Source organism: Suncus etruscus, chromosome 19, assembly GCF_024139225.1.
Source record: "Suncus etruscus isolate mSunEtr1 chromosome 19, mSunEtr1.pri.cur, whole genome shotgun sequence".
Classification (NCBI taxonomy): domain Eukaryota; kingdom Metazoa; phylum Chordata; class Mammalia; order Eulipotyphla; family Soricidae; genus Suncus; species Suncus etruscus.
In genome coordinates, this window is record NC_064866.1 from 41,364,020 (window position 1) to 41,391,430 (window position 27,411).

At 35.3% G+C, this 27,411-nt stretch overlaps 1 protein-coding gene across 3 annotated transcripts in view; it reads left to right on the forward strand.

Moving 5' to 3' along the window:
- PHF20L1 (PHD finger protein 20 like 1) overlaps positions 1–27,411 on the forward strand; it is a 74,182-nt gene that overhangs the window by 17,685 nt on the left and 29,086 nt on the right. Inside the window, exons 3-9 of one of the 3 annotated variants that reach the window (XM_049765561.1) lie at positions 12,811–12,982; positions 13,123–13,207; positions 16,618–16,706; positions 16,922–16,999; positions 18,914–19,127; positions 19,668–19,796; positions 25,726–25,808. In XM_049765561.1, the coding sequence (XP_049621518.1) occupies positions 12,811–12,982; positions 13,123–13,207; positions 16,618–16,706; positions 16,922–16,999; positions 18,914–19,127; positions 19,668–19,796; positions 25,726–25,808 (850 nt within the window). The remainder of the gene's footprint in view (positions 1–12,810; positions 12,983–13,122; positions 13,208–16,617; positions 16,707–16,921; positions 17,000–18,913; positions 19,128–19,667; positions 19,797–25,725; positions 25,809–27,411) is intronic. The other 2 variants (XM_049765562.1, XM_049765563.1) reach the window with 2 other exon arrangements.

The following is a 27,411-nucleotide window of genomic DNA, read 5'->3' on the forward strand; positions in this document are numbered from 1 at the left end:
TGCTTGCAAGGCAAACGCCGCTGTGCTATCTCTCCGGGCCCTTGAAAATAATCTTAACTTGAGTAACAGTCCTTGAAAACCTAATTCCAGCTAGAGGTACAGAAAATGAGCAGAGTTATACATCTAAATAATTGGATTATTTAGCGGGAGTGATCATAGAAAATTTATATATGGGCTGTATTTTAGGATCCTTGCAGGGAATTTTGCAATAAAACCTAGTAAGTTGAACTGGATGTTAGAAAATATGATGGAAGAGTTACTGCTCTGATGTCTTCTAACTGGTTAAAATAATCGCATAATTAAATGAAGAACTTTTAGGATCTTTGAATTAGAAACTTACATTTTTTTACCTGCTCACATACAAGGATAGCAAACACATTAGAAATTTAAACCCTTTTACCTGTTGTTCACATGCAAGGATAGCAAACACTCATGCACATGCGTGCACGTGCATGCAGGCACACTGTTTTTAGTTGCTCTTGAAAGTTAAGTAACAGACTTGACGCAGAAAGAGATAAGCAGGGAAAGTTATTTATTGTGAGCATGATTGTATTGGCTATGCTGTCAACCTTCTCCAACTAGCCTTCCCACTCTTTAAAATGCCTTTGAATTGCCGATTTAGAAATGATTTAGGACCTTAAATGTGTAAGATTGGGTTTTAAAAGTACATTTACTCAGGGTACGTCTCTCATTTTGTATTGTGACCAATTCACAAACAGATTGCTTTCTTAAAAGTTCATTTATCACTCGGACAGGGGTAGACGGTTTAATGCACGTCTTATGCATGAAATCCTACCACAAACAGTATTTGTAAATCATGGTGCACAAAAATCAAATGAAGAGTTGATGCTTTGGTTTTGAAAGCGAATAGGGAGAAATCTAGAAGACTGACTCTTCAACGGCATCAGTCACGTGACTTTGAACATAAATTTCTGGGCCACTGCCCCACAGCTTCTAATTCAGTTTTTAGGTGGGACCAGTTACTTACGTCTCTGGGTAAGTTTTCAGATGTTGCTGATAGGGGCTTGGAACACATAGGCACCACTAGTCTTAAAATCTTAGCGTTTTGAGTTTGGGGGTTGTGGCTTGCTTTTCTTTGCTTTAGTTATTTATTATTTTTGTTTGTTTGTTTTCTGTTTGGGGCCCACACCTGAGCACTCACTGAGACCAGGGCTGCTCAAGTCTTCTTTCTGGCTCTTAGAGATCATTGTGCTAGGGCCGGTAGGTGTCATACGAGGTGACAGGGTTAGCCCATGCAAAGAAAGTTTTCTGTTTGCTATACTATTTGGCCCCTTAACCAAGTTTTTGTGGAGGATAGAAATGGAAGTATCTAGGATTATATTTTGAATTTGCGATCTGGCTTTAATTATGTTAGTTGGAGGAGTTATATTAGTGCATTACAAAATGATGCATATTCCTACAATCTTATATTTCCAGTAGAATATATTACTCTCAAATATGTACGAAGGACTTCAATTTAGTGGTCCCTCCTTTTACTGTTCTTTTTCACTCCCTGAATGGATACTTGTTAGGACTTATATCTTAGTTGCTGAAAACAAAAACAAATCCCTACTACTGTTTATATTTATGATTAACTATAAATGAATTAGTATGTGGTACCAATTTATAGGGATTATGAGAACATATTTGGTATGTCGCTTGAATTTGGCAAAAATTCAGGTAAGGGGCCAAAGCAGTGGTGCAAGTGGTAAGACATGCACTAGCCTAAGATGGACTGCATTTCGATCCCCCAGCTTCCCATCTGGTCCCCCAAGTCAGGAGCAATTTCTGAGCACATAGCCAGGAGTAATCCCTGAGTATCACCGGGTGTGGCCAAAAACACAACAACAACAACAACAAAAAAATTTAGGTAAGATCATTTACCAGCTTTGAAATGATAGATCTGGCACGTGTAGATTAAACTTTAAAAAAATTCTTTTCTCCTTTGGGTCTTCCAAACAATGCTTAGGTGCTCAGCTCTGGGCTTGGCTATTGGACTAGCCAGGCCAGATGGTTCAGTGCACTGCCCCAGAATACTTGACTTCTTGGGCTTGGTCATGTTGGGAATGAGTAGGGCCACCATGGTGATGCTCTAGATCCTTGGGGTTACACTGAGTGGATTTAGGAGGCCTCCTAGTAGCATCAGTGATGCTTTGGGGGGGAGTGGGATACTGCCAGGAATCACTGAGGGTGTGTCACTGATTTCTGTACTGTCTCCCCAATCCCTAGATTGAACTGGTTTATTCTAATGGTGCCAGACCTATCTTTATGTAACTGAATGTGGGGGTCTTGAAAAATCTTGGAAACTTTTTAAAAATAAATTTCTTTACAGTTTACTGTATATATACCTTCATACCCAGATTCCTGTGACATTTTTATGCTTGGGGGAAACAATGATTTCTACAGTGCAGTAATTGTTTTCCATACTTTCAAGTAACAAAAAATTTTAGGCTTTCTGTTTATACTAAAAGGCAAGTAAATAAAAGTTTTGAGAAAAAAAAGCCCCCCCCCCTTTTTTTTGAGACCATATTTGATGGTGTGAGGGTTCTGGGGCCATTACCTGGTGTTGGGGTCCTTCACCAACAAGTTGGCTACACATGGTAGTACTTGAAGAGCTCTGTGGAGCCGGACTGAACCCAAGGTCTTATAACATGCAAGACCACACAAAATTCATTCCTGGCACCACGTAAAAAAATTTTTTTTTTACTGATTTAATTTTCAGTACCTTTCAAAGCTACTCTTTATACTTAAAATCTTGCAGTAGTATGAAAAGAACTAGACACCACTTGTTGCAAGATTCAGAATATATGATTGAAGGCATATATATTTCATATTTATTTAGGATAGATAAATCTTAGTTCCTTCTCTCCACTTCTTGCCTATCATAAATTCAAAGCCTCTTTGCTCTGTAATAGTTGAAAACAATTCCTAACTAAAAAGGGCATCTAAATCTCCCAAAGGGATTAAGCAAGAACATAGTGTATGCCACATGATAGCGACTTAATAAGTGTTAGCCTTAACAGTAATAACAATGCACATTGTTCTAAGAAAATAGAATCTAGTGGAAGAAGAGGCCTTATAAACCTTAACATTCTCATCAATCGAACCTCTGCTTAGTTTAATATAGTGCATGAAATCCTACCTCAGGATTGTACCTTTGGTGCAGTTTTCTTCAGTGTGGGCACCATTCTGGACTCAAGTCCTCAGTGTAATTATTTAATAAATTCACCTACAGTCTCATAAACAACAACAACAAAAAAAAAACTTAAAAAAAAGCCCTAGCCCACCCTAGATTTCATCAGTAGCTACATGTATCTAGTACATTAAAGTGACAAATATTAGGAAATAGCAACTGGATGCACAACAGCATGCTTGAGTGTTTAGTTATGTGACAAACTAAAGAAATACTTTGAACTTGTTAGCCTAAATTATTTTCTTTGGGTAGAAACTGAAAGGAGTTCGTGGTAGGAATGTATGGTAATGGTAATACTAAACTATGGTTAGTCTTTGGATTTCATTAAAACTGCATGTGAATGAAGTTAGACAAAAAGGAAACGGGAGTTGAAATGTAATTTCGCTGCCTTCTTCCTTTGGAAGATGGCTACCACCATGTTGTAAAAGGAAAACCTAGGCGCTGGAGAAAGTACAGGGGGGAGGGTGCTTGCTGCACGTGGTTGACCCAGGTGTGATCATCGAGCCCCACCACTGCCAGGAGTAATCACTGAATACTGCAAGGTCAGTCTCTCTCCTAAGATTTCCCCCCCCCCCCCATCCAGGAAAAAAGTTAAAAATAAAGGAAAATTCTGTGTTTATTTGTTCTTGTTACAAAGTTTTTTTCTGTGTAGCTTGGATATGTGTCATGTCTGAAAAGATTTGGATTATTAGGAGATCTTTAGACTACGGTTTTGACATTACAGTTAAGTACAGGGAAAAATAGGAAAATACAGTTTTAACATTGAACTATCATCTGAATATGACTTTAAGGGCTTTATTTTTGGGCTACATCCTTTGTTGCTCAGGGGTTGTTACTCTTGGCTCTGCACTCCTGGTAGTGCTTGGAGGACCATGTGGGATGCCTAGGATTGAACCTGGGTTGGTCACATGCAAGCCCTATTCAACTGTACCGTCTCAGCCCCTATCATCTGAATATTATTGAATTGGGTTTTTTAATTATTTTATTTGTAATATCAGTTTTAATTAATAAAATTGTTTTTCAATGTTTTTAAAATGTTTCTAAAGCACTGTCTAAAATACTATTAGGTGGCATCTTGTTAGAAGTAATGAGTGAGAAAGACATTTGAAAATTACAAAGTACGATGTAAGTATTTTTTTTATGTAAATGTTAAATATGCTCAGAAAACTAGAATTTTGGAAATGTTTTTAGGTTATAGGCATATTTGTTTTGTATTACTGTCATATGTAAAAATATGTGTAAGAAGTTCTTAGCTACTTGTAATATTTTTTAGTCATCTTTTTTTTTTCACTCATCTTTTTAAATGATATTATACCAGATTTTCTTGATCATGAAGCTTTTATTAACTGCATTGCGCTTTTAATCCTCTCTCTACATCAGATTTGGCATACATTGGAATTATGCTGAAGTCATTTTTAAAATATTTTTTACCCTTTTAAGAACGAAAGATCTTTGGCTGGAGAGTGAGTTAGTATAACAGGTCAAGTGCTTGCCTTAGATGCAACAGTTCAGGTTTGATTCCTGATATCCTATAGTCCCCAGTCCCTTCCAGGAGTGGTGCTTTAGTGCCAGGAGTACTCTAGTGCCACTGGGTGTGGCACCCCAAACAATAAGATTAAAATAAAATGAAGAACTTGCTTTATGTGGGAGAATATTTAATTTAGGAACTCTTTCTGTACACTACTTTAGTATATCTTTATTATACTAGCTATTGTAGTTCTCTTCCTTTCCCCATACTACATTTGTTCATTGAATTAATGTTTTGTGTTTGTAGCTTCATTCTTTTTTTTTTTTTTTTTTTTCTGTTTTTGGTTTTTGGGCCACACCCGGCGGTGCTCAGGGGTTACTCCTGGCTGTCTGCTCAGAAATAGCTCCTGGCAGGCACAGGGGACCATATGGGACACCGGGATTCAAACCAAGAACCTTTGGTCCTGGATCGGCTGCTTGCAAGGCAAACGCCACTGTGCTATTTCTCCGGGCCCTTATAGCTTCATTCTTATGCCAGTTTCTGGAATACAGTGAATTAGAGTCTTCTTTGAGTGAACTAAAAAGTGGATGAGGAAATTTCAGTTTTCAAATTTGCATAAATGAAAATGTTACAAATATAAATAATAAAATGATTAAGTTCGCTAGATAGCTTGAGTATTTATTGAGTCAATAAAACGATACTTTTAGTTATTTGAAGTGATTCGTCAAATCTAATGAAATTCTGGTGGTCTTTAGGGCATTGGATAATGTTTACTGACTTAGCTCAGTAGGTTGCTAACTGTTCTTTGATTTAAGTGCAGGGGATTTGATAACCATATTCATATCAAGAAATTTTTCTTGCTATTTTCTCATGGTTATCTTTATCAATATAGGTGAAAATCTGTGAATTTCAAACTAGTTGACAAATCAGAATGAGTTAGTTGGATCCAAATAATGCTTACTTGTTTTAAGGTCAATTTGTTAATTATAAAGGGATTTATAAAAATATCATTTCTGGCTTAGCCTCATGCCATTATTTCTCTTTCCAAGAATCAGATAGCAGCTATTACTCGTACATTAGTATATAATCTTGTCTTCCAAATGGACTTTCCTTTTGTTGTGTAGCTCTTAGAAAATCTTATTAGTGTTGTAAACCCTCACTTGAAAAGAATCCTCATGGACATTTGTACAAAACATTTTAACATTTTTACACAGGCACAAGGGAGGGAGGAGAGCTGTCTGTGGAAACAGTTAACAATTTGACCTAGTTTTGGAAATTCTTTGTAACATTAATTACTGTTTTTTGGATTCTACTCTATTTTGATAACACTCTCAAGAGTTGATACTACAAACAACAGATTCCTGTGATTAACCTTTGGTCATGACCTCCTTTTTTATTGGATTATTAGTCTGAATCTATACATTTTGCTATTTTTTGAGCAATGGAAAGTACCAATGAATGACAGTACTGCTTGCAGTAAATACGATTAATTACCCTAAGAAGGGTAAATAAGAATAAATATTATAGAACAGGGGTCTCAAACTCGCGGCCCTCCATACAACATTTTGTGGCCCGTGGCCGGCCTTCAAAGATTGCAGTATTTGGGATTATTCGCTTCACATTAAACATTCACATACCCCAAGCAGTTCCGTTCAGGGTATGCAAATGTTTAATGCGATTTTTCTTACTAATGTGATTTTTTTATTGTGAATATTTGGTAAGCGAATAATTGCGAATATTTTGCACCTAACGCAGATGTCATTTCCACTGCTCCTGCCCGCTGTCCCTTGCATTATTGGAGGCCTAAGGGAGAGGAGTTTATTACAGAATTAGGTTTTGTCCTACCTTCATCATGACTTCATCAAAGCCTGCAGTGAAGAGAAAGATTGATGGCGAGCACAGACAATTTCAGGAAAAGTGGGAGATGCAGTATTTCTTTGTTGAGCACAGGGGCATCCCCACATGTCTTATTTGCTCAGAGAAAGTTGCAGTGCACAAGGAATACAACTTGAAACGCCATTATTCAACTAAACATGCTGAGGAATGTGCAAAATATCAAGGAAATGAGAGAGCCAAGCGGGTTGCCAGTCTTAAAGCATGTCTACTGAGGCAACAAGATTTATTCAAGAAAGCAACCAAAGAGAATGTTGCATCAGTCGAAGCTAGTTACATGCTTAGCGAGATGATTGCTAAGGCAGGCAAACCATTCGCAGAAGGAGAGTTTGTTAAAAAAATGCATGTTACAGGCTGCAATTATTATCTGTCCGGAAAAGAAAGGTCAGTTTAGCAAAATCAGCCTTTCTGCCAACACTGTGGCAGAGCTCATTTCTGACATGTCAAGTGACATTTATCATCAACTGTGTGAGAAAGCCAAATGTTTTGATGCATACTAGTTGCTCTTGACGAGGGCACAGATATAACAGACACTGCGCAGCTCACAATTTATGTCCGTGGTGTTGATTGCAATTTTGAATTGACAGAGGAGCTGCTCACAATAATTCCAGTGCATGGCCAGACAATTGCTAATGAGATATTTCGGCATCTGTGTGATGCCATTGAGAATGCAGGTTTGCCATGGAAGAGGTTTGTGGAATAATAACCAATGGAGCGCCATTGATGAATGGGAGAAAAAATGGACTGGTGGCACTTTTTCAAAAAAACTTGAAGAGGAGGGTGTAGAGAAGGCCATTGCTCTTCACTGCATTATCCATCAGCAGGCCCTTTGCAGTAAATGCCTGCTGTGTGACAATGTGATGTCTGTTGTTGTGAAATGCATCAACCAAATCAGATCCAGGGCTTAAAGCACAGGAGGTTTCATGCTTTTTTAGATGAAATGGAGTCAGAATATGGAAATGTGCTCTATTTTACCGAGGTACATTGGCTCAGCAGGGGAAATGTCCTGAAAAGATTTTTTTGAGTTGAGAGAAGAAGTGAAAGCCTTCATGGAGGATGGGAATGCTGTTTCTGAGTTGAGTGATCACAAATGGCTCATGGACGTAGCTTTTCTTGTTGACATCACACATAAGCTGAATGTACTAAACAAGATGCTACAAGGCCTGGGGCAGCTTATGAGTGCTGCCTATGACAACGTGAGAGCATTCTCCACAAAACTTGTGTTATGGAAATCCCAGCTCTCTCAGACAAACCTTTGCCATTTCCCAGCATGTGAGGAACTTGTGGATGCAGGCATATCATTCAGTGGTGAGAAATATGTTGATGCTATTTTTAAGCTAGAGAAGAAATTTGATCACAGGTTTGCAGACTTCAAAAAGCACAGAGCCACTTTCCAAATTTTTGTGGACCCCTTTTCCTTTGATGTGCAAGATGTCCCTCCTGTGCTTCAAATGGAGCTCATTGACCTGCAATGCAACTCTAATCTCAAAGCCAGTTCAGGGAGATTATCTTGTAGTTATAACCACAGATAAATTTACTGTGAAGAAACTGCACTGGTTCAAAAAAGGGTCCCTGAAAATCTCTTGGCAGATTATATAGAGAAAAAAATGCAGTGGGTAAGGCTCTTTTCTTGCATATGGTGAACATGGATTCAATCCCCAGCATCTCATATGGTTCCCCAAGTCCCCATTTAGGGAAAGACCCTGAACATCCATCACTGGGGTGTAGGTTCCCCCCCCAAAAAAAAATAAATCCCCCAAATACTAATTTAGCAAGAGATATAACGTTTTCTTCAATTTCAGAACGTCATTCGTTTCACTTAAGACAAACTAAGACTAAATTTTGGAGAAAGATAGTTTCCCTTGTTTTGCTTCACGTAAATTCAGGATTTTAGTATAAGATACCTATGAAGGTAACATTTAGAGAATGGAGGCAGTCACTTATTTTCTGTACAAATAATACACATTTTAGTCAGGGAAATAGTAAAAACATAAGTTATTGTCATGGGTGATAAATTCTTGTGAGATTGTCTCTTAAAATCTCATATGGTATTAATTTACTAATTTCTGGCTTTCTAACTCAAAACCTTACTCTCAGTTCTCAGATCTATTCCTGTATTAGTCATCAATGTTTAGGACTGAGTGTTATTCTAACAGCTTTTCATGATTTTGCTTTAAAAATAAAAGACAAAAGCATTATTCCTATATCTTCCAAGTACAGTAAGACAAATCTTATGTTGTCTTAATACCCAGAATAAAACAAATATTACATTCTTCTAATTCAGTGTTGTCATTTCTTAATATATTTGTTTAATACTATTTTTCATCTTTATGTGAAAGTGTCTTTACTGTGGGTCATCTGCTAGAACAAGTAGACCATTTCACTGTAAAAACTACATTTGGGGGCCTCGATGATGTGGGCACTTTCCTTGTTTGTAGGCAACCTGGGTCCAATCCTCAGTACCTCATTTGATCTCCTGAGCTCACCAGGGGTGTTACCTGAACCTGAGCATTTCTGGGGGTGGCCTGAAAATAAACAAAAACAAAGCAGCCTATACCAAAAGTAAACTACAGGTAAAATAACCACTTCAAACCTGTTACATGTATAGCAAAGACCTTGATGTTAGTATTCCTCCCCTCCTCTTGCCCCTTTGGTTTTGGTTTGAGTACAAACATGGCATTCCTTGTTTGCCGCACAAAGAGTTATTTCATTGTGAATTTGCTCTTTTCAAACCTTTGATGTGAACCTAGCTAAGCACCAAGCTACTGTTCTTTTTTCATCTTTGTACGTAGTTAAATGTAATAGAGTGGGCTTCTGAGCATGAGATCCTTGAAGATAAAAAGTATATCCTATTTTTCTCTGAATCCTCATTGGCTGATTGACTAACCTTGAGTTTATGTGTTTTTAAGTAAATGAATCTTAATTGGATCAATTGGAAGTACATTTTGTATCGAATTACATTTTGCCATATTAATTTCAATTGTTAGAAATTCCTCCTCCAGTGAACTCCCACCCGGCAGCGCTCAGCGGTTCCTCCTGGCTCTCTCTATGCTCAGAAATCGCTCCTGGTAGGCTGGGGGGCCATATGGGATGCTGGGATTCGAACCACCGTCCTTCTGCATGCAAGGCAAATGCCTTACCTCCATACTATCTCTCAGGCCCCTGACAGGATTTTTTTTTTTTATTTGAGATCTTACTTCAAGCATTCAGAATGGCTGGTGTACATTTGTCACAGTTTTGTACTCGAGACTCAAAGATCAGCAAGGCTTCTTTAGTAACTGAGTCTCACAAGTCAGAATAGATATTAATATCATGCTTCTTGGATCTCTGCTATCTTGAGAAATGGAATGAATATGTTATCACAAAACATTTATGTAGTAATAGTGAATGCTTGAGCTCCATGTTTTTTTTATAGTTGTCACCAAGAAGGTTTTTGGTTTTAAAAAAAGTTGAACTTTTTATGATCAAAAAAGTTGAACTTTTTATGATCAAAATAAAAATTATATTTAAAAAAAAGTTGAACTTTTTAAAATCCAGTGGTTTCCAAATTTTGTGTGCATCATTTGAATTGACATCCAAGTTGTGACTGCTGTGCAGTGTTTGTCAACTTTTTTTCTGACTGGCCACCTTCCGGTCTTGTTTTCTTCCTGTGGCCCACTCCCCCCCACCCCATCCTTCTGTTGATCTCCTAGTCGTATACCATGGCTCCCTATTTGCTTGATCTTTACCTGTGGCCTAGTTGGGATATTCTGGGACCTCACAGGAGTTAGCTATTGAGAATTGTTGTTTTACAGCGCATTGTGGAATCTTTCATAGAGAGAATTATAGTGATGGTACTAGAGGTTTGGGAGAGGATGTCTTCCCTCAAACACCTATATCTTAAGCTAGTATTTCTTAGAGTGTGTCAAACAAGTTCTTGGGGGGGGGGCACGTGAAAATGGTGTTTGCTGTGATGTTCTGGTAAGTCACCATGATGGGATAATCGTTAGTACTCTGCATTGTAGCTGCAACAACCTTGGATATAGTTATTCAAGGGATAAAGTTAATTCAAGGGCACTTTGTTCACTCAAAGACGGTACTGTGGAGGCTCTAAATAGGCCAAATTGGAACATTTTTTCCCTTATACCAAGATTTGAGGAAGTGTGCAAAGGAAGGGAAGATCACCATTAGGTACGGAGAAAGAAGAGATTCTCCTAAAGTATCAACTTCAGATAAGTTATGGTGCTTTCAGGAGATTCCAAGGAATTTACAATCATTATAGCAAAGTGGAGAAAGAAGAAGCTATATATGTGAACAATGGAGACCTTGACATTTTTAAAATGCCTTGAATAACATGATTGATCTCTAAAGCAGGTAGCAATCATTTCCTAAATTTAAACCTTATGTAAGGTCTATCATACTTGAAAGCTAAGTTTCCATAAGGAAGAGGAAAATTTATTGCAGATTTTTCAAAAACAAGCAAAATTTTATGAGATAAAATTATGGCGGAATTATTTACCTTGGACTGTTACCGCATTCTTCATTTTATTTAATGATACTTTAAAAGCATTTTTGAGTCATCAGTAAACATTTAGTATACTATACTAGAAATGATGTAAATTTTCTTTTGAAAAATTTCATATCTAATTTCTATTTTGGAATTAATTGTAGGAGAAGCATCATACTTGAAAAGAGAACAGAAAAATAGCATCCTATTTTAAATTTTTTTCAGTTTATTGGTTAACAGAATTTTCTACCATCATTATGTGTACATTCTATAGAAAACATAATGTGTAATTGTTTTCATGCCCTAAAGAGACATGTATGAGTTGATAATTTTTTATAAAAATTTATTTCACATACTTGGGCTGAATACACTAATACTTTTTTTTTTTAGCTTTTTCAAGATTTATTTATTAAAAAACAAACTAATAAAATATAACAAATTGTTCTTTTTCATTATGCTAATTTACAATTAGAGAAATTGCCTGAAACTTCAATGTGTTATCAGAAGTCCAAATAAGAGACACATTGGCAGTTACAGCATGTCAACATGATTCAGAAACAAACAGATATTATGGGAATTAATTTTTAATTTTAAGAATTATTTTTTTTTTGCTAAATTTCTAATCAAGTAGAAATACAACGAAATTTAGAAAATGTAAAGTCTAAATCCTAGATATCAATACATTTTCAAAATCATTCAATATAAAGGGTACAAATACCATGAGAAGAAAACAAAAAAACTTCAGTTTTCTGAAAATATAGGCAACTAAAAGCAAAATCCAAAAATTTCATGTAAAAGTTGGTAGTCTCATTTTGCAAACATTTCAAGAATTTGGAATAAATAAGTCTCTTCTTTGGATTCCTGTTTTCAAATCTGTTTTTTTTTTTTGTTTTTGGGCCACACCCGGCGATGCTCAGGGTTACTCCTGGCTGTCTGCTCAGAAATAGCTCCTGGCAGGCACGGGGGACCATATGGGACACCGGGATTCGAACCAACCACCTTTGGTCCTGGATCGGCTGCTTGCAAGGCAAACACCACTGTGCTATCTCTCCGGGCCCAAGAGCTCATTTTTTTTTAATATAATTTTTATTTTGATCATAGTGTCTTACATATTGTTGACAATAACATTTTAGGTACATATTTACATAAAATCAGGGGGGATTCCCATCCCCAAATTGCCCTCCCTACCCCTCTGTTTTTGTCCTACCTCCCATTTCCTCTTCCCTCACCCCCAGGGCGGCTAAATACACTAATACTTTTAAATGTTTTCCCACAAATTATTTATGTGTGCCATATTAAAATATATGTAATTAATTCAGTGAATATACCATAATACTTTTAAATGTTTTCCCACAAATTATTTATGTGTGCCATATTAAAATATATGTAATTAATTCAGTGAATATACCATTAGTTTATATAGCTAAAAATAGTCTTCAGTTTTTCTAACTATTTTTAGGTAATTCTTCAAATGTTTTATACAAATAGTACCAGAATTAGTATGGTTGGGTCAAAAAATTTGAATATTTATAAGATTATGATACACTTTATCACATTCCACAGATCAGTATTTTGGTTCCCCTGGGAGTATATAAAAATGATAGTTCTTGAGAATTAATTTTTAAGAGACCAAAAGAGCAAAATTGTTGGTTTAAAATGATAAACCCACCTGTTTTGGTTTTAATGGCATGCAATAATTGTGAATTATTTTTAATATTTTGTATAAATACAAGAATTTTCTCTTCATGTGATGTCCCTTTTGTTTTTGAGGTATCCATCACGAATTGAAAAAATTGACTATGAAGAGGGCAAAATGTTGGTCCATTTCGAGCGGTGGAGTCATCGTTATGATGAGTGGATTTACTGGGATAGCAATAGATTGAGACCACTGGAAAGGCCTTCATTAAGAAAGGAAGGACTAAAAGACGAGGAAGATTTCTTTGTAAGTAGCAGGCTTTTCCATTTGACAACTTTTTTAATGACGTATTTTAAGAGAAATTTTGTTTAAATTTTTATAAAAACTTGTATTACAGAAATGTATTTCTTTTACTTGGTATTGATCTTAAAAGTTGTTCAAAATAGGATTTTAAAGCCGGAGAAGAAGTGCTAGCTCGTTGGACAGACTGTCGCTATTACCCTGCCAAGATTGAAGCAATTAACAAAGAAGGTATGTATTTCAAATGATCAAAAACTTTAAATGGGAGCAGTAACACATTTAGCCATATTACTAACTTTAATTACTCTTGGTAATTGTTAATAGAGCTGTCATCTCTCTCTCTCTCTCTCTCTCTCTCTCTCTCTCTCTCTCTCTCTCTCTCTCTCTCTCTCTCATTGGTTGTGGGTTTCACACCCTACATTTCTCAGGGGACATGACCACTCATAGGCTATCCTGAGGGACAGGTTCCACTAGGGATATACCATACTTCTTATAGTAGCTTTGGAGGTCCACACATTCAGTGCATATGGTTTTCCACTTGAGCCACATCCTTGACCTTTCTCTTTGTTTTATGCTTATAAATGTCCTTCTAATGTTTTTTAGTATTTTATTATATAGAATGAGATCAAATGATATAATGCCTAAATAAACTTTGTAACAAGAGATAGTTAAAAGTTTTTTATCTTTTAATTCACAGACTCGTGCATTTTTATTTGTTTCTCTATATCCAATTTCTTGGCTAAGTTATTTTTTATACATCCAATGAGAGAGAAAAGGCTAAGCATTTAGGAAAATTCAAATTAGCTTCAACTTGCTCTTGAAATACAGTATGATATTTTCTAAGGAATATTATGTAACTTGAATATAGAAATTGAGAATTTCCTTTATTACTTTTTCTTTGTCTCTTTTTTCCTTATCTGTGTGGGGACATAGATAAAAGTTTGTTGTTTGTTTTTTTTCTTTTGTCTTTCCCTACCTCCTTGGATTTTGAGCCACACCTCACTGTTCTCTGACCTGATGACTGTACTACTGGCTATACTCAAAGTATCATATGTGAGCACCAAGTTTAACATTTGTACTCTCTCCCCAACTACGAAAGTTAATTTTTTCTAATAGGCTTTTCTGGTATTTGATACTATGAGAAAAAGTTAATGAATTAGAAATGTTTAATATAGATCATTTATAGAAGTGTGGTATACTACTAGTAAATCTGAACAAAAAGATAATTTTGAAAAATTTGAAAACTTACATCTTCCCTTACTATTAGAATTATCTGTATACTTTATTTCATAATTTTAAATGTTTTTGGATGTTTGTTTTGGAATTTCACACAAAGATACTTAGGGCTTACTTCTGGCTCAGGGATTACTCCTAATGGTGCTCAGAGCTCTATGTCATGTTGGGGACCAAACTAAAATTGCATGTATGTAGGCAAGCATTTTACTCTCTAAACTATCTCTCTGCCCCTATTTTATAAAATGTTTTGTTGAAAGTGGTTGTGAAGGGTCTGTAGCTATTGAGTGTGCAGTGTTTGCCTTGCATGCAGCAAACCTAGGTTTAATCCTTGAGATCTCATAAATCTACTAGGAGTAATTCCTGAGTGCAGAGCCAGAAGTAACCCTAATAAGCCTTGCCAGATGTGACCTCCAAACAAAACAAAAACAAAGAAAAAGTGGTTGTGAATATATATTGTAAATATATATATTAGTTTTTTTTTATTACAACTATTTCTTCAACCTAACCAATTACTCTTCTTACCTACTAAGTACATATTTAGTGATCTTGTTCATGAAAGCTTTTTAACATAGTTGAGCATGATTCCTTTCATTTGAATCCTGAAAGACAAGTTAGCTGATGGATAATTTCTAACAAGAAATGGTGTATGCAGAAGAATAGAAGAGAGGCATGCTGCTTTTCAAGTTCTGGAGTCATGAAATATATAAAAAAATATATCTAAGGATTTTAAAATGTCTTCAAATGAAATAAACTAGCAAGAGAAGAGGTTAGAAGTAAGCAAGGCTCTGAATTAAAAATATCTTGTAATCTTGTCAATAAAAAATAGATCAGAGAGAATAGAAGAGTGAAAACATTTAAAAGATTTAATAAAGATGATCAAGTCTTAAGCATGAAATCATCATTGGCTAACTAGAAATTATTATACATCTTTACAGAGACCTTTACCATTATATTAATAAAATAATAATATTTTATTACTGCTATCCTATTATAGGAAGAATTGAGGATTTTTTTCACTCATTAGGTTTGCAAGTTACTTCTTTGTTAGTAAAGGCTTTTGACTCACTGTGTTTTTATACTTCTGAAGAGTATGGTACAGAGGAATTTATATTCCAGTATCCAGCTTAACATTAATTCTTCAAATATGTGTAGTCCAGAGCCCAGCAGAGAGGCAGGCTTGGTAGTTTGTGGAACTATAGAAAGAAGATGGCCAACTGATAACCAATCAGTTAGCTAAAACAGAACAGAATTAATTCCTTTATTTTAATTATAATTAGTTTAGTTTGTCTTTTGGTTTGTTTTGTTTTGTTTTGATTTGGTTTTGATCATATCAAGATGTGGTCTGGGCTTATTTATTTCTGTTATACATTCAGGATTCCTGGCTTGGGGAACAATATATAGTGTCAGAGATTGGAGCCCAACTTGACCCTGTGTAAGACCAGCACCCTACCACATTAATTTTCTCTTCAATCCCCAAAATCATTCCCTTTCGTATTGTGTACTTTGGGATCTGCCTTCATGCTAATGCTCCTTGGGGTTGTACATATGTATCTGCGTGTACTCATGTACAAAATTCTCAGGTCAGACCTCATTCCTTATATAACCACATCTGTCTATAGAAAATTAAGCTTACATTATTTTAATGATATAATCTCATTCCAGGGATGGTTTACATATTCCCTTAAACATTGATAAATATAATTTTTTTAAGTTTTTTCACTGTAAGAATTTGTTTTCTGATTTTTATTTGCCCGACAATGGTGGTTTAGCTTTCCAGTCTCCCTACACTTACCACAAATCCTCCTTTCTACACCTCCAACACACAAAAGAATCATCACAAGGAGCCTTTATTCCCTGATAATCGAAACAAAACTAAGAAGTTTTAAATGCTTAAAACTCAGATTTATAATATGCGTCTAGAAGAAGGAGGAAAGGGACAAAGGAGGGGTTTGAAGGGAGCTGAGTTGGAGTTAGGAAACAAGGAGAGCATCAACATGGAGAGCACACCATGAACAAGCACAGTAGGAAATGAGTGCATTGATATAAGGCTTACCCTGAATTTGTCCTCATCTTTGACTCCAAACCAGATATTTTAATTATAAATTTAAAAAATCCTTCAGTAAAAGTCACACTACCTAACTTTAAGGCTTAATTTATTTGCTTTTAAAGAGATATCAAGGTTGTTCCTAGAGGGAAAGAAAAATGTAATAATCTTGATACACTTTAAAGGGAAATCAAAGTTGTTCCTGGAAGGAAAGAAAAACTTGATAATTCTGATAGTTTCTTAAGCGTATTTGCAGCTACTGCAATTCTAAGTAGGTATTTATTTTTATGAAGGCATTACTTATTAGACAACTTCTGCTATCGAACTAATTTCTAAAGTTTTTGGCTTGCTCTTATTTCAGGGACATTTACAGTTCAGTTTTATGATGGAGTAATCCGTTGTTTGAAAAGAATGCACATTAAAGCCATGCCTGAAGATGCTAAGGGACAGGTAAGAGTATTCAGCTCTCCGAAGGGTCGTCACCTTGCATGGTGAGCAATCAAAAAACATATGCATCAAGCGAATTAATTGTAGGAATACGTGCTGATTGCCCCCAAATAGCAGCAAGACAAAGAAACCTAGAGCGTACAATAAAATTCATACCTCCATTTTGCTTATTTGGTTGTAGACCTGCTAAAGTTATAGGTCACTAGTTTCTATTCCAGGTGAAATCCCAGCATCCACTAAGCTGGTGTTGTCCTCGCGACCCAGCTGGATCGTGCAACCAGTCTCTGGGAAGTGAGGTAAGTGCCTTTTTAAAATTTTGTTTCATTTTTCTGGTATATCGTAGCATTTACAAAGTGAATTTTAACAGAAAAATTTCATATTGGATTTCTTATCTTTTTCCTTCTTTCTATAAATCAGTTTTTAATCTTCTTTTAAAAGGCGCTTACCTGACACTCTGTAGGCTGTTGCAGGTAGGACTCTCCGAGTCACAGGATGCAAACAGTGGCATGTCTTTTCACTGTTCAGAATGTGATTGATTAGTTAGCACTGAAGAAGAGCCTGGGATAAACTTAGAACCATGATTTCGTTATTTAAATATTTCTAGAAATACTAGAAACAAAGGTGCCAGTAGAAATTTAAAACATTTTCTTTTATGTTCTGCTGTTATTTGGGATTTTCAGCACCTGGACCTACAATTAATTTCAAAAAATTGAAAGTAAGCTGTATACATGATCTAATATGGGAATATGCTACATATTTGTTGTCTGTCATGCAGTGAAAATGTCATCCTGAAATGTATTGAAATCACCTGATCTGCCACGTGTATATCTATTAATGTGAAAAATATTTAGGAAGATGGGACATCACATTTTTAACAAGTATTCATGAAATCTTTTCTTTTTCTTTTTTTTCTTAATAATTTTTATTTTGACCAAAGTGGATTACAAATCATTCACAGTAGTATTTATAAAATCTTTAGAAAAATAAATAGTTGCTTAAAATGATACAGTTTACAGAGATAGTATGCCTTGTAAGGTGCTTGCCTTTTCAACCCCCAGCATCACATATGGTCCTCCACAGAGTGCCAGGAGTGATTCCTGATTGCAGAACTAGGAGTAGACCCTGAGCGTGGTGGGGTGTGACTCCTCTCACCCTCAATTACATGCTTTTCAAAGATTTTATTTCGAAATAATCCCCTAGCTGAGTTTCATAATATGGAAATACTTTCGGTCAGAAAATTTCTTTGTGTCTTCCTACTTACATGCATAAGCTGTTGTTATAATCATTCATTGGTGTCATTTTTGGGGTACTTTGTAATTAAAACACTAGGAACTTAAGTTTACTTTATATATATTTAAAAACTTTTTTTTTTTTGCTTTAAAACTACTACTGTTTTATTCTAATTATTCAAAGGCTAATCTAGTTATTCATGAGGTAGCATTTGCCTTAAAACTTGATTCCCCCCCCAGAATGAGTGAGTGAGCTCAGTGTGAGACATTGAGCTAAATTGGTTTGTGATAAAAATCACAAAGAATGAAATCCGTTTTTGATATATTGACTATTTCTACGTATTTTAATTATACCATGTTTTAAACAAATGCCAAATGCAAACTACTGAAAGAATATAACATGCTTATCTTTAATTATATAATTTTCTTCATTAAAATTTAGCATCGTTGGGCCGCAGCTATAGCACAGCATATAGGGTGTTTGCCTTGCATGTGGCTAACCCGGGTTCAATCCTCAACACCCCATATGGTCCCCCGAGCCTGCCAAGAATAATCTCTGAGAGCAGAGCCAGAAGTTACCCCCGAGTGCCACTGGGTCTAGCACCTCTGTGCTATCACTCTGGCCCCACAATTCAACTTCTAAAGCAAACATGAAATATTAAGGTAGACTGTTATGTAGTATTTTACATTTTTCATAGATCTCATCGGTTACCTTAGACTATTTTCACGAAATATATCTAAGAAATATTAGTTACTGAACATTTTTATATTCCAGTTTTGGTTATGTAAGATTATGTCATTCAAATAATCCACTAGATTGGTAATTGGCCTATTGATAAGATGCCTTATATAACTGGGCATTTATATTTGTATGCATGTTAGTGAAAGCTTTGGAAATGTGAAACGTGTTTTTCTTCACTAGTAGAATACCATTTTGATTAATTTATAATACTAAATACACTTTGTGTTTTTTCTTTGGAGGATTGGATAGCTTTAGTCAAAGCAGCTGCTGCAGCTGCAGCCAAGAATAAAACAGGGAACAAACCTCGAACCAGCACTAACAGCAATAAAGAGAAAGAGAAAGATGAAAGGAAATGGTTTAAAGTACCTTCAAAGAAGGAAGAAAATACAAGTTCTATAGCTACCCCAGAAGTTGAGAAGAAGGAAGATCTGCCCACTTCTAGTGAAACCTTTGGTACAAAATATGTTCTTATGTTCACTTATTATTGCAGTGATAAACTCAGGTAGTTAATAGGTCAACTCCCTTGACTGTAATTTTGAATGTATAATTATTAGTCTCTTTCTCCCTAAAAAAATATGATGGGTAGCTATTTTTAGCATCCTCTAGACTAGAGAGACCTGAAGATTAATGGTTTAATATGGGTATTCACAATGAATGTAAAGAGGAGGAAGTGAGATTTTATTTCTAACTTATTTGCGTTGGATTCTGCTTTTGATTTTAGCCCCTTATGTGCTTCTGCGTATATTTCAACATTTAATATGAAAAAGGCAGTGCTTTCCTTTCTGCTTTTCTTCACTAAGGAAGGAACACATGAAATGTACTTTATTTCTAAAATACCAGTTAAAGAGATGTGTGGTTTTCAAAGTTTTGAATCAAGTACTGCAATAAAAAAAAAATCAATGCAACGTACTTTTTAAAAAAAATATTAAAAATTTTTATATGTTTTTAACCTTGGTTTGCAGATAAATTCTTATATATGTATTTTATTAAAAGTAGGGCTTCATGTAGAGAACGTTCCAAAGATGGTCTTTCCACAGACAGAGAGCACATTATCAAACAAGAGGAAAAATAATCAAGGCAACTCATTTCAGGCAAAGAGAGCTCGACTTAACAAGATTACTGGTAAACTACAATGATTCTTTTTGGGGGAACTGGGGGCTTGGTTTTACAGTAGTTTGTGTTGACTGGTTAAGGAAGACGGTTGCTTTGACTCTGCAAGATCAGCTTCTTTCAGTTCTATTAAGCTTTTTGTGTGTGGCAATTTGAAAAGTGCAATATACCTTATACCTACCTCACAGGGATGTTGTGAGGATTGATGGGCTCAAATGTTCTAAGATTCCATAATTTTAAAGTTACCTATGGTAATAGGAATGCCTATGAGAATTTAATTAACCACACTCTGGAGTTTTCATGACCAGTATCTGAAATTCTAAATATAGTTGTTTAGACATTCTCATTCATGGTAAGTATTGATAAGGGTGGTTTTTGTAAGGTTGAAAATGTAAGTCTGAAGTTAAATTCAGCACCTAAGTCTGCTTATTTCATATGGAAATATTGTTTATAAGTCCTTTAAATGTATCCTTTAGGTTGGTCTATGGAATCAAACCTTAACCAATATCTTGTGCTTTAATTTATAAGTAATGTGCTGGGATGCTTGGAAAACTGAAAATCTTAGTTTAGGGAAATGATTTAAATATTACAATTAGGCTTGTTCTTCAAGCCAGTGTTGAACATTCATCTCACTTGCTTGTCTCAATGTTTCTTTCTTTGCTTTTTTTTTTTCCACTCTGGGGAAGCCTTTGCTCTCTCTTAAACTTAAGCTTCTGCCTGTTTATCCTCTCATATCTTTCAAAATAAGTTTTTTTGTTATTTGTTTTTTGGTTTTTTTTGTGGTTTTTGGGTCACACCCGGCAGTGCTCAGGGGTTATTCCTGGCTCCATGCTCAGAAATCGCTCCTGGCAGGCACGGGGGACCATATGGGACGCCGGGATTCAAACTGATGACCTCCTGCATGAAAGGCAAACGCCTTACCTCCATGCTATCTCTCCAGCCCCTCAAAATAAGTTTTGATAAAACTATCATGCTTAGGGGCCGGAGCAGTGGCACAAGCGGTAAGGTGCCTGCCTCACCCACACTAGCCTAGGATGGACCGCAGCTCGATCCCCTATGGTTCCCCAAGCCAGGAGCGATGTCTGAGCGCATAGCTAGGAGTAACCCCTGAGTGTTACTGGGTGTGGCCCAAAAACCAAAAAAAAAAAAAAAAACAGCAACAACAAAAAAAACTATCATGCTTAAAAAATTATGATTAGAGCCAGTAATACTATAAGCCTTACTGTATTTAAGATCTGTTCAGCATAATGGTTCTATAAGTGATATTGTGAGTATATTTAATTTTTGAGTATAAAGAGAATTAAAATCATTTAGTCATATGTTCTTATTTCAATGACAAAATGAGTTTTAGTGTTTTTGACTTAATAAAGTATGTGAATCTTTATTGACATTCTTTTAAATAATTTGAAGAAGTTTGGTTTATTTTCAAACCCAAGAATAAAGAGAAGTTTAAACTTTTAAACTTTTTGTGAAGTGAAAGCCTACTGAAAGATGACTCCGCAGTAAGAATTCTTTAGTTTTTCCATTTGCTAATGGGGCCAGCACGGTATCACAGTGTGATGGTACATGTTTTGCATGTTCAGTCCCCGGCATCCTATATGGTCCTCCAAGCCTTCCAGGAGTAATTTCTGACTCCAGGAGTAATTTCTGAATTTAACCCCTGACTGCCTCTAGTACTGCCTGTACTTTCCTCCCACTTTTTTTGAGGTCTTTTCTCTAATAAAGGCTATATTTGGAAGTATTTCATTTGAATCGGTTTAACCATTCCACCTTTTTCTTTGAAAGCATTCATTTTGGAGAAAGCCCAAATGGTTCCCATATTCTGATGGCAAATTAAGCCATCAGTTTTGCCTCAGAATAATGGAATCCTGTGGTTGTACTATGGTAGAGGGATTCCAAGATTGAAACACTTGTTGATTTTTGTTTGGCTTATTTCTGGCTCAGAGCTCAGATATCACTTGGTGGGGTTGAGCAACCATCATGGTGCCAGGGATCAATCTGCTTCGCTATGTGCAATGCAACCATCCTACCTGCAGTACTATCTCTCCAGCATGAAGCCACTGTTGGGAAGAGCCAAGATTAAGGAAGACAGGAGTGAGCCTGATACAGTACAGCTGCCGCCATCTCAGCATCATGCTGTTTTCCTGTACTCTGGATAACCTGATTTTAGTTTTAGTCATTATACTTTTATATGTGTCTTACTGAGATTGAGTACCATACATGTAAAGAAAGTAAAAGACAAGAAACAGCTTAATCCATAATGCTACCTACATTAACTCTATTAGTGGGTGGAAAAAAGGACCATTTTACCATGTAACTCAAGGAAGTATTGAGAGACTGTTCTTCTCTCTAGAATCTCTAGTGAACATCCTCTGATGTATTATCCTTCATTTTATTTTAACAATAGTTCAAGCTAAAACTATATGGACAAGCCACTGTATAAATTTAGCTTATGTATTCACCCTCTTTCTGTTTGCATCCTAATATATACACCCTGAGAGATTCTAACCTTTATTTTTGTATAAATAAAAATACAAGGATTACTATTTTTAAATAGTAACTGACACTTAACATGATATGCTTTCCATTCTTACCCTTCTCACATATCGTTATGTATACTGATTTAGACTAATAGATCATTTTACAAAAAGAATCAATAGGTCATGTTTTGAGGTAAAAACTGCTAACAAAAATTCCAGTGGTCAGAAAACTTGAAGGTACATCAGCTATTATTATCTAGTCTTTTTCTAAAAGGAACAGTTTTATCTAGTAGGGTAAAAGGGTCAGCAAGCTTTGGAGACACACACACATAAACACATACACATTCATTACACACATATATATAAATATATGTTTTGGGGGCATACCTAGAAATATTTAAGTCTTACTCCTTGCTCTGCGCTCAAGAATCACAAGTACGTGGCAGGACTTGGGAGACTGTTTGGGATGCCAGGGATTTAACTAGGGTTGGCCTGTGCAAGGCAAATGCCATACCTGCTCTACTCTCACTTGAGCTCAGCTTTGGATATGTTTACCATATTATAAATATTATTTCAGAATCTAGTGCATTGAAACTGACTGTTAAAATGTTATAATGTCAAGACTTTTAATCCCAATAAGACTATAACATTTTTGAACTTCTGAAGGAAAAGGACATGACAAATTTAACCACAAGTTTCTGCTATGCCAAGGATATCCTGTTTTCTGTTTATTCCAGTTCATAGCAAGAGACTGTTAGTATATTTTATAGCTAAAATAGAGTATTGAAAAATCATAATTTTTTTGGTGATACCTAAAGGTATTTGATGAGCATCTACTATTTTTTGAATCTGTAGGCTGCATTCTCCTAAGGTAGCCTATAATATTCTGGAGGACTACTAGTACTATGATTATGTGAATTTGGAAATAACTAAAATTAATTTTATTTGTATTTTTCTCTTTAAATTCTTCTCATGTTCTAAGTATATTGCATTTCTCTCCAGAATATTACAAGTAAAGATAACAAATACTGGATTGCTTTTCAAGTCGGTAGTTCTCAGATGTCCTCAACATCATATTTTTTTCCTTTTTCTTGTTTGTAGTTGGTAACTCATTTGTACATTCTGCCTATATATAAAGCATTACAAGCTTTTTTGTGGTTATGTAAATACTTTGACTTTTACTAGACTACCCAAAACTGTTTTTTGAACCTAATTTTAATAAGTTTTTTTTCAGTGTCCATTTCTTTTTATAAGAGCGGAATTTGATCAGTAGTCCTAATTTAAATTCATGGAGTATGGCGGATTTGTTTCTTTTGAAACTTGTAGGACTATATTTTAAATTTCAGTTTGTGAGTTATTCCAGTTGTTGAGATTTAGCTTTCTACCGTCTATGTGAAAAGAAATAAAACATTGGCATATTTAAGAAATTGATTAGCAGATATTTTTTTCTTTTGGAAAAGGCTACAGAACTCTCAATCCCTCTTAGTCTTTGGCAAATGAGCTTGATTTCAAATTTTTTAATTACAGTACATATTATTCAGTAAAATATGCTCAAAAGTAATGATTAAAATCAAATTTATAACGTATGAATTGCTATGTAAAAATTGTTTATCTTATATTCTCCACTCAATTCTATAGCTAAGTGTGACTTTGAATAGCCTATGTGAATTTTTATACCAATTTGAATACAAATCATTGATATATCAAAATTACTGTTTTAGGCCCACCTTTTTCTTTTCAGAACTGCATTCCAGATACTAGATATTCAACTTTCTAGTAAAGCGAATTCTTACTGATTTAACACTTGGATGTAGTACTACTTAGGAATACATTTTTTCATATTTATTTTTATTTTTTAACTATTGAGTGATTGGTCTTTTGGACCACACCCAGCAGTGCTCAAGAGTCACTCCTGGCTCTGCACTCAGAAATCGCCCCCAGCAGGCTGGGAGACCATATAGGATGCTGGGAATTGAGCCGAGTCCCTCCCAGGTTGGCCGCATGCAAGGCAAATACCCTACCGCTGTGCTCTCTCTGGCCCCTCGTATTTAAATTCTTACTTAAATTACTTAACATCTTTGGAGTTATTAGGATAGCTGAAATACATAAGCATTTGAGGGCGCTGTTAAAATAATATAGGTATTTATGGGGCTGGAGCGGTGGCACAGTTGTTTAGGGCATTGGCCTGGCACGTGCTAACCTGGAATGGATTACGGTTTCATATGGTTCCCCAAGCCAGGGGCAATTTCTTAGCGCATAGCCAGGAGTAACCCCTGAGCATCACTGGGTGTAACCCAAAAACAAAAAGCAAAAAGAAATAATAATATAGGTATTTAAATTGTTATAGTGATTTTAGTGATACATACATGTTTAAAATTACTGTTGTATGATAGTTAAGCTTTAATCTTTTATTGCATATGTTTTATTTGACCAATTTTGATATGACATAAAAATGGTTTGACCTTTTTATATGTGCACTGTTGACATAAAGTAAAGCATACTTGTCAATAATGTAAGGTCTATAAACGAGTCATTACGAATACGAAACGTGTCCATCAAAGAATGTTGGCTAAGTGAGTACTTTAAGTTTAGAATTTTAGTGTCTTAAAGTAAAATATTACAGATATTTCAGAAAATATTGTCCTCTAAAACTGAAAATTAGTGGTATACTAATTGGAGATAAAGAAAATGTCAGGGGCCAGAGAGATAGCATGGAGGTAGGATATTTGCCTTGCACGCAGAAGGATGGTGGTTCGAATCTTGGCATCCCATATAGTTCCCCAAGCCTGCCAGGAGCGATTTCTGAGCATAGAGCCAGGAGTAACCCCTGAGCACTGTTTGGTTGACCCAAAAACAAAAAAAGAGAGAGAGAGAGAGAGAGAGAGAGAAAATCTCAAATAATTTCATCACTTAATGAGTTAATATATTGTAGGAAAAAAACTAACTTTTCCCTTTAGTATGATATCTTCATTGGATTCCACAACTTTTATAACTTACAACTGAGCATAGAAATAAACCTATAAAGTCTAGATTAAATGATTCAAGTAAAATTGTAAATTGGTGGCACTTAAAATGTTTTGCTACCATTTTATTTTAAACCAGACATTGATAACAAAAAATTTATATTGTAGATGTTTGAAAAGGTCTTTCATATCTTAATAATATTCTATTTGACTTGTATACAAAGTCCATATCTCTAAATATTCTTAGGTTCTTAGACATTAAACCATAGAATTTTTAATTTTAATAGAATAAAGATGTCTTTCTAAGGATAAATTATATATCTAAATTACATAAGCAATTCTCAAAATTTTTTAGTCTCTTGACTAAAGGGTGTTTGTATATTTTTGACAAATAAACTTATAAGAGTATTTACTTTCTATGTGGAAAATTTCAACTGTTGCTTTGGATAAAAGCCAATATTTTTTCTAATAAGCGATTTCTGTACAATTTCTCTCAAGGTTTGTTGGCTTCCAAAGCTGTTGGGGTGGATGGTGCTGACAAAAAGGAAGACTGCAATGAAACAGCTCCAATGCTGGAGCAGGTATGAAATGGTAGCATTTGATTTTTATTTCGAGGTTCCCAACTGGAATGGTCACGGAGCGATAGTATCCACCTAGTTAAATTGCCCTTTTCATCAGATATGGCAATAGGAAACTCATTGGTGATATATTTTTTAACTCTTCTTCTCCAAGTATACAGATAAACTATAGACTTTTTAGCCTTTGTTTTCAATAGGCTGGTATTAGAGCTTTTGTCTCCAAATTTTGAAAGTCTGGAGACAGGCATCCCAGGGTATAAACTTCAGCTGGATCATCTGCTTACGAAAAGACCCTTCACAAATACTTTTCGTTTGTGAGTTAAAACAGGGTTTTTAGCATCTAATAAAGCTTCTTTTGTAAGAAGTTTCTTTTATATTGTAACAATTGGTATTGTTAGACTATGCGTTTATGAATTGATCAATGAGCCATACATTTTTGCTAGGATGTATATTTTACTAACTACAAAAAAGAATTTAAAAAACTAGTAAGGGTCTGTCTTTTAACCACCTAATAGAGGAATTCAAAGTGAAGGAAGCAGTTGCTCGATTTGCCTTGGCTTCCTTCACATTCCCTCAATACCTGTACATAATTAACTGCATGCTTTGACATTTTCTAAGGGCTTAACTTCTCGGACACTGTAAGACTGTAAGAACACAATAATAGCCATAACTGGGTTTCCTTGGTTTTCCTGTTTTAAAATCTGAGCCTTAATGTCATTTTAATCTATCTTTTTGTATTTTAGTTTTATTTATTAGTAGTCCAATAAAGACTTTAAAATTAGTACTTTATGCACTTAGCTGCATTTTTAAAAATTGCCCCAATTTAATTGATACTGTATTGGGCTTTTCAGGGTGATTTTTAGGTCTGATTTGATAACAGTGCATTGTTTTGGTGCCCCCATGAATGCTGTATTAAATCAGTTGTCTTTTAAATTGATTGATAATGTGTCAGTAAGTTACATTTTCTGATTTTCTGTGGTCATCAAACGGTCGAATCTTTGCCGTTGCTGTCAGTATAGTAACCAAATTTTAAATGACTTTTTAACTGTGTATCATTATATTCAACTTCCCAGATTTAATATTTTGTATTTTCACCCACCACTGTTCATGGTATGCTCAGAATTCAGTAAATCAGGGACTTGGGTAATGTTTCTGGAAAATTCATTGCAATGTCAATCTTTTATTATGCACAATCCTGCTGAGTTGAATGTGCCTATGAAGATTACTAGATGTAGAACTTAGCGTTGAGGGCATTGACCGTTCCAAAGGAAAATACAGAAAGCAACATTTTAAAATTGAGTCAAGCAAACAAAAAACTTGAGTCACTCGGCTGTTTCTGTTTGCGTAAGACTTTGAGAGCTCTTGCCAGTTTTGTAACAGAGACCAGAAACAATTTATGAAAACTGTGAATCCTTTCAAAATCATAAGGACCGTCATGCTGTTTCATCATTTTTTGTCATTCAGTTAATTTCACTGTAAAAATGGTTCATAACCAAACTCTTAATCTTTGTGCTAAGTGTTTGCCCTGCCTCACTTTAAAAGCCGAGTTATAAATCTCTTAATTAAATCTTAGTTGTCATAAATGGTCGACTTAATAGAGAGGTAT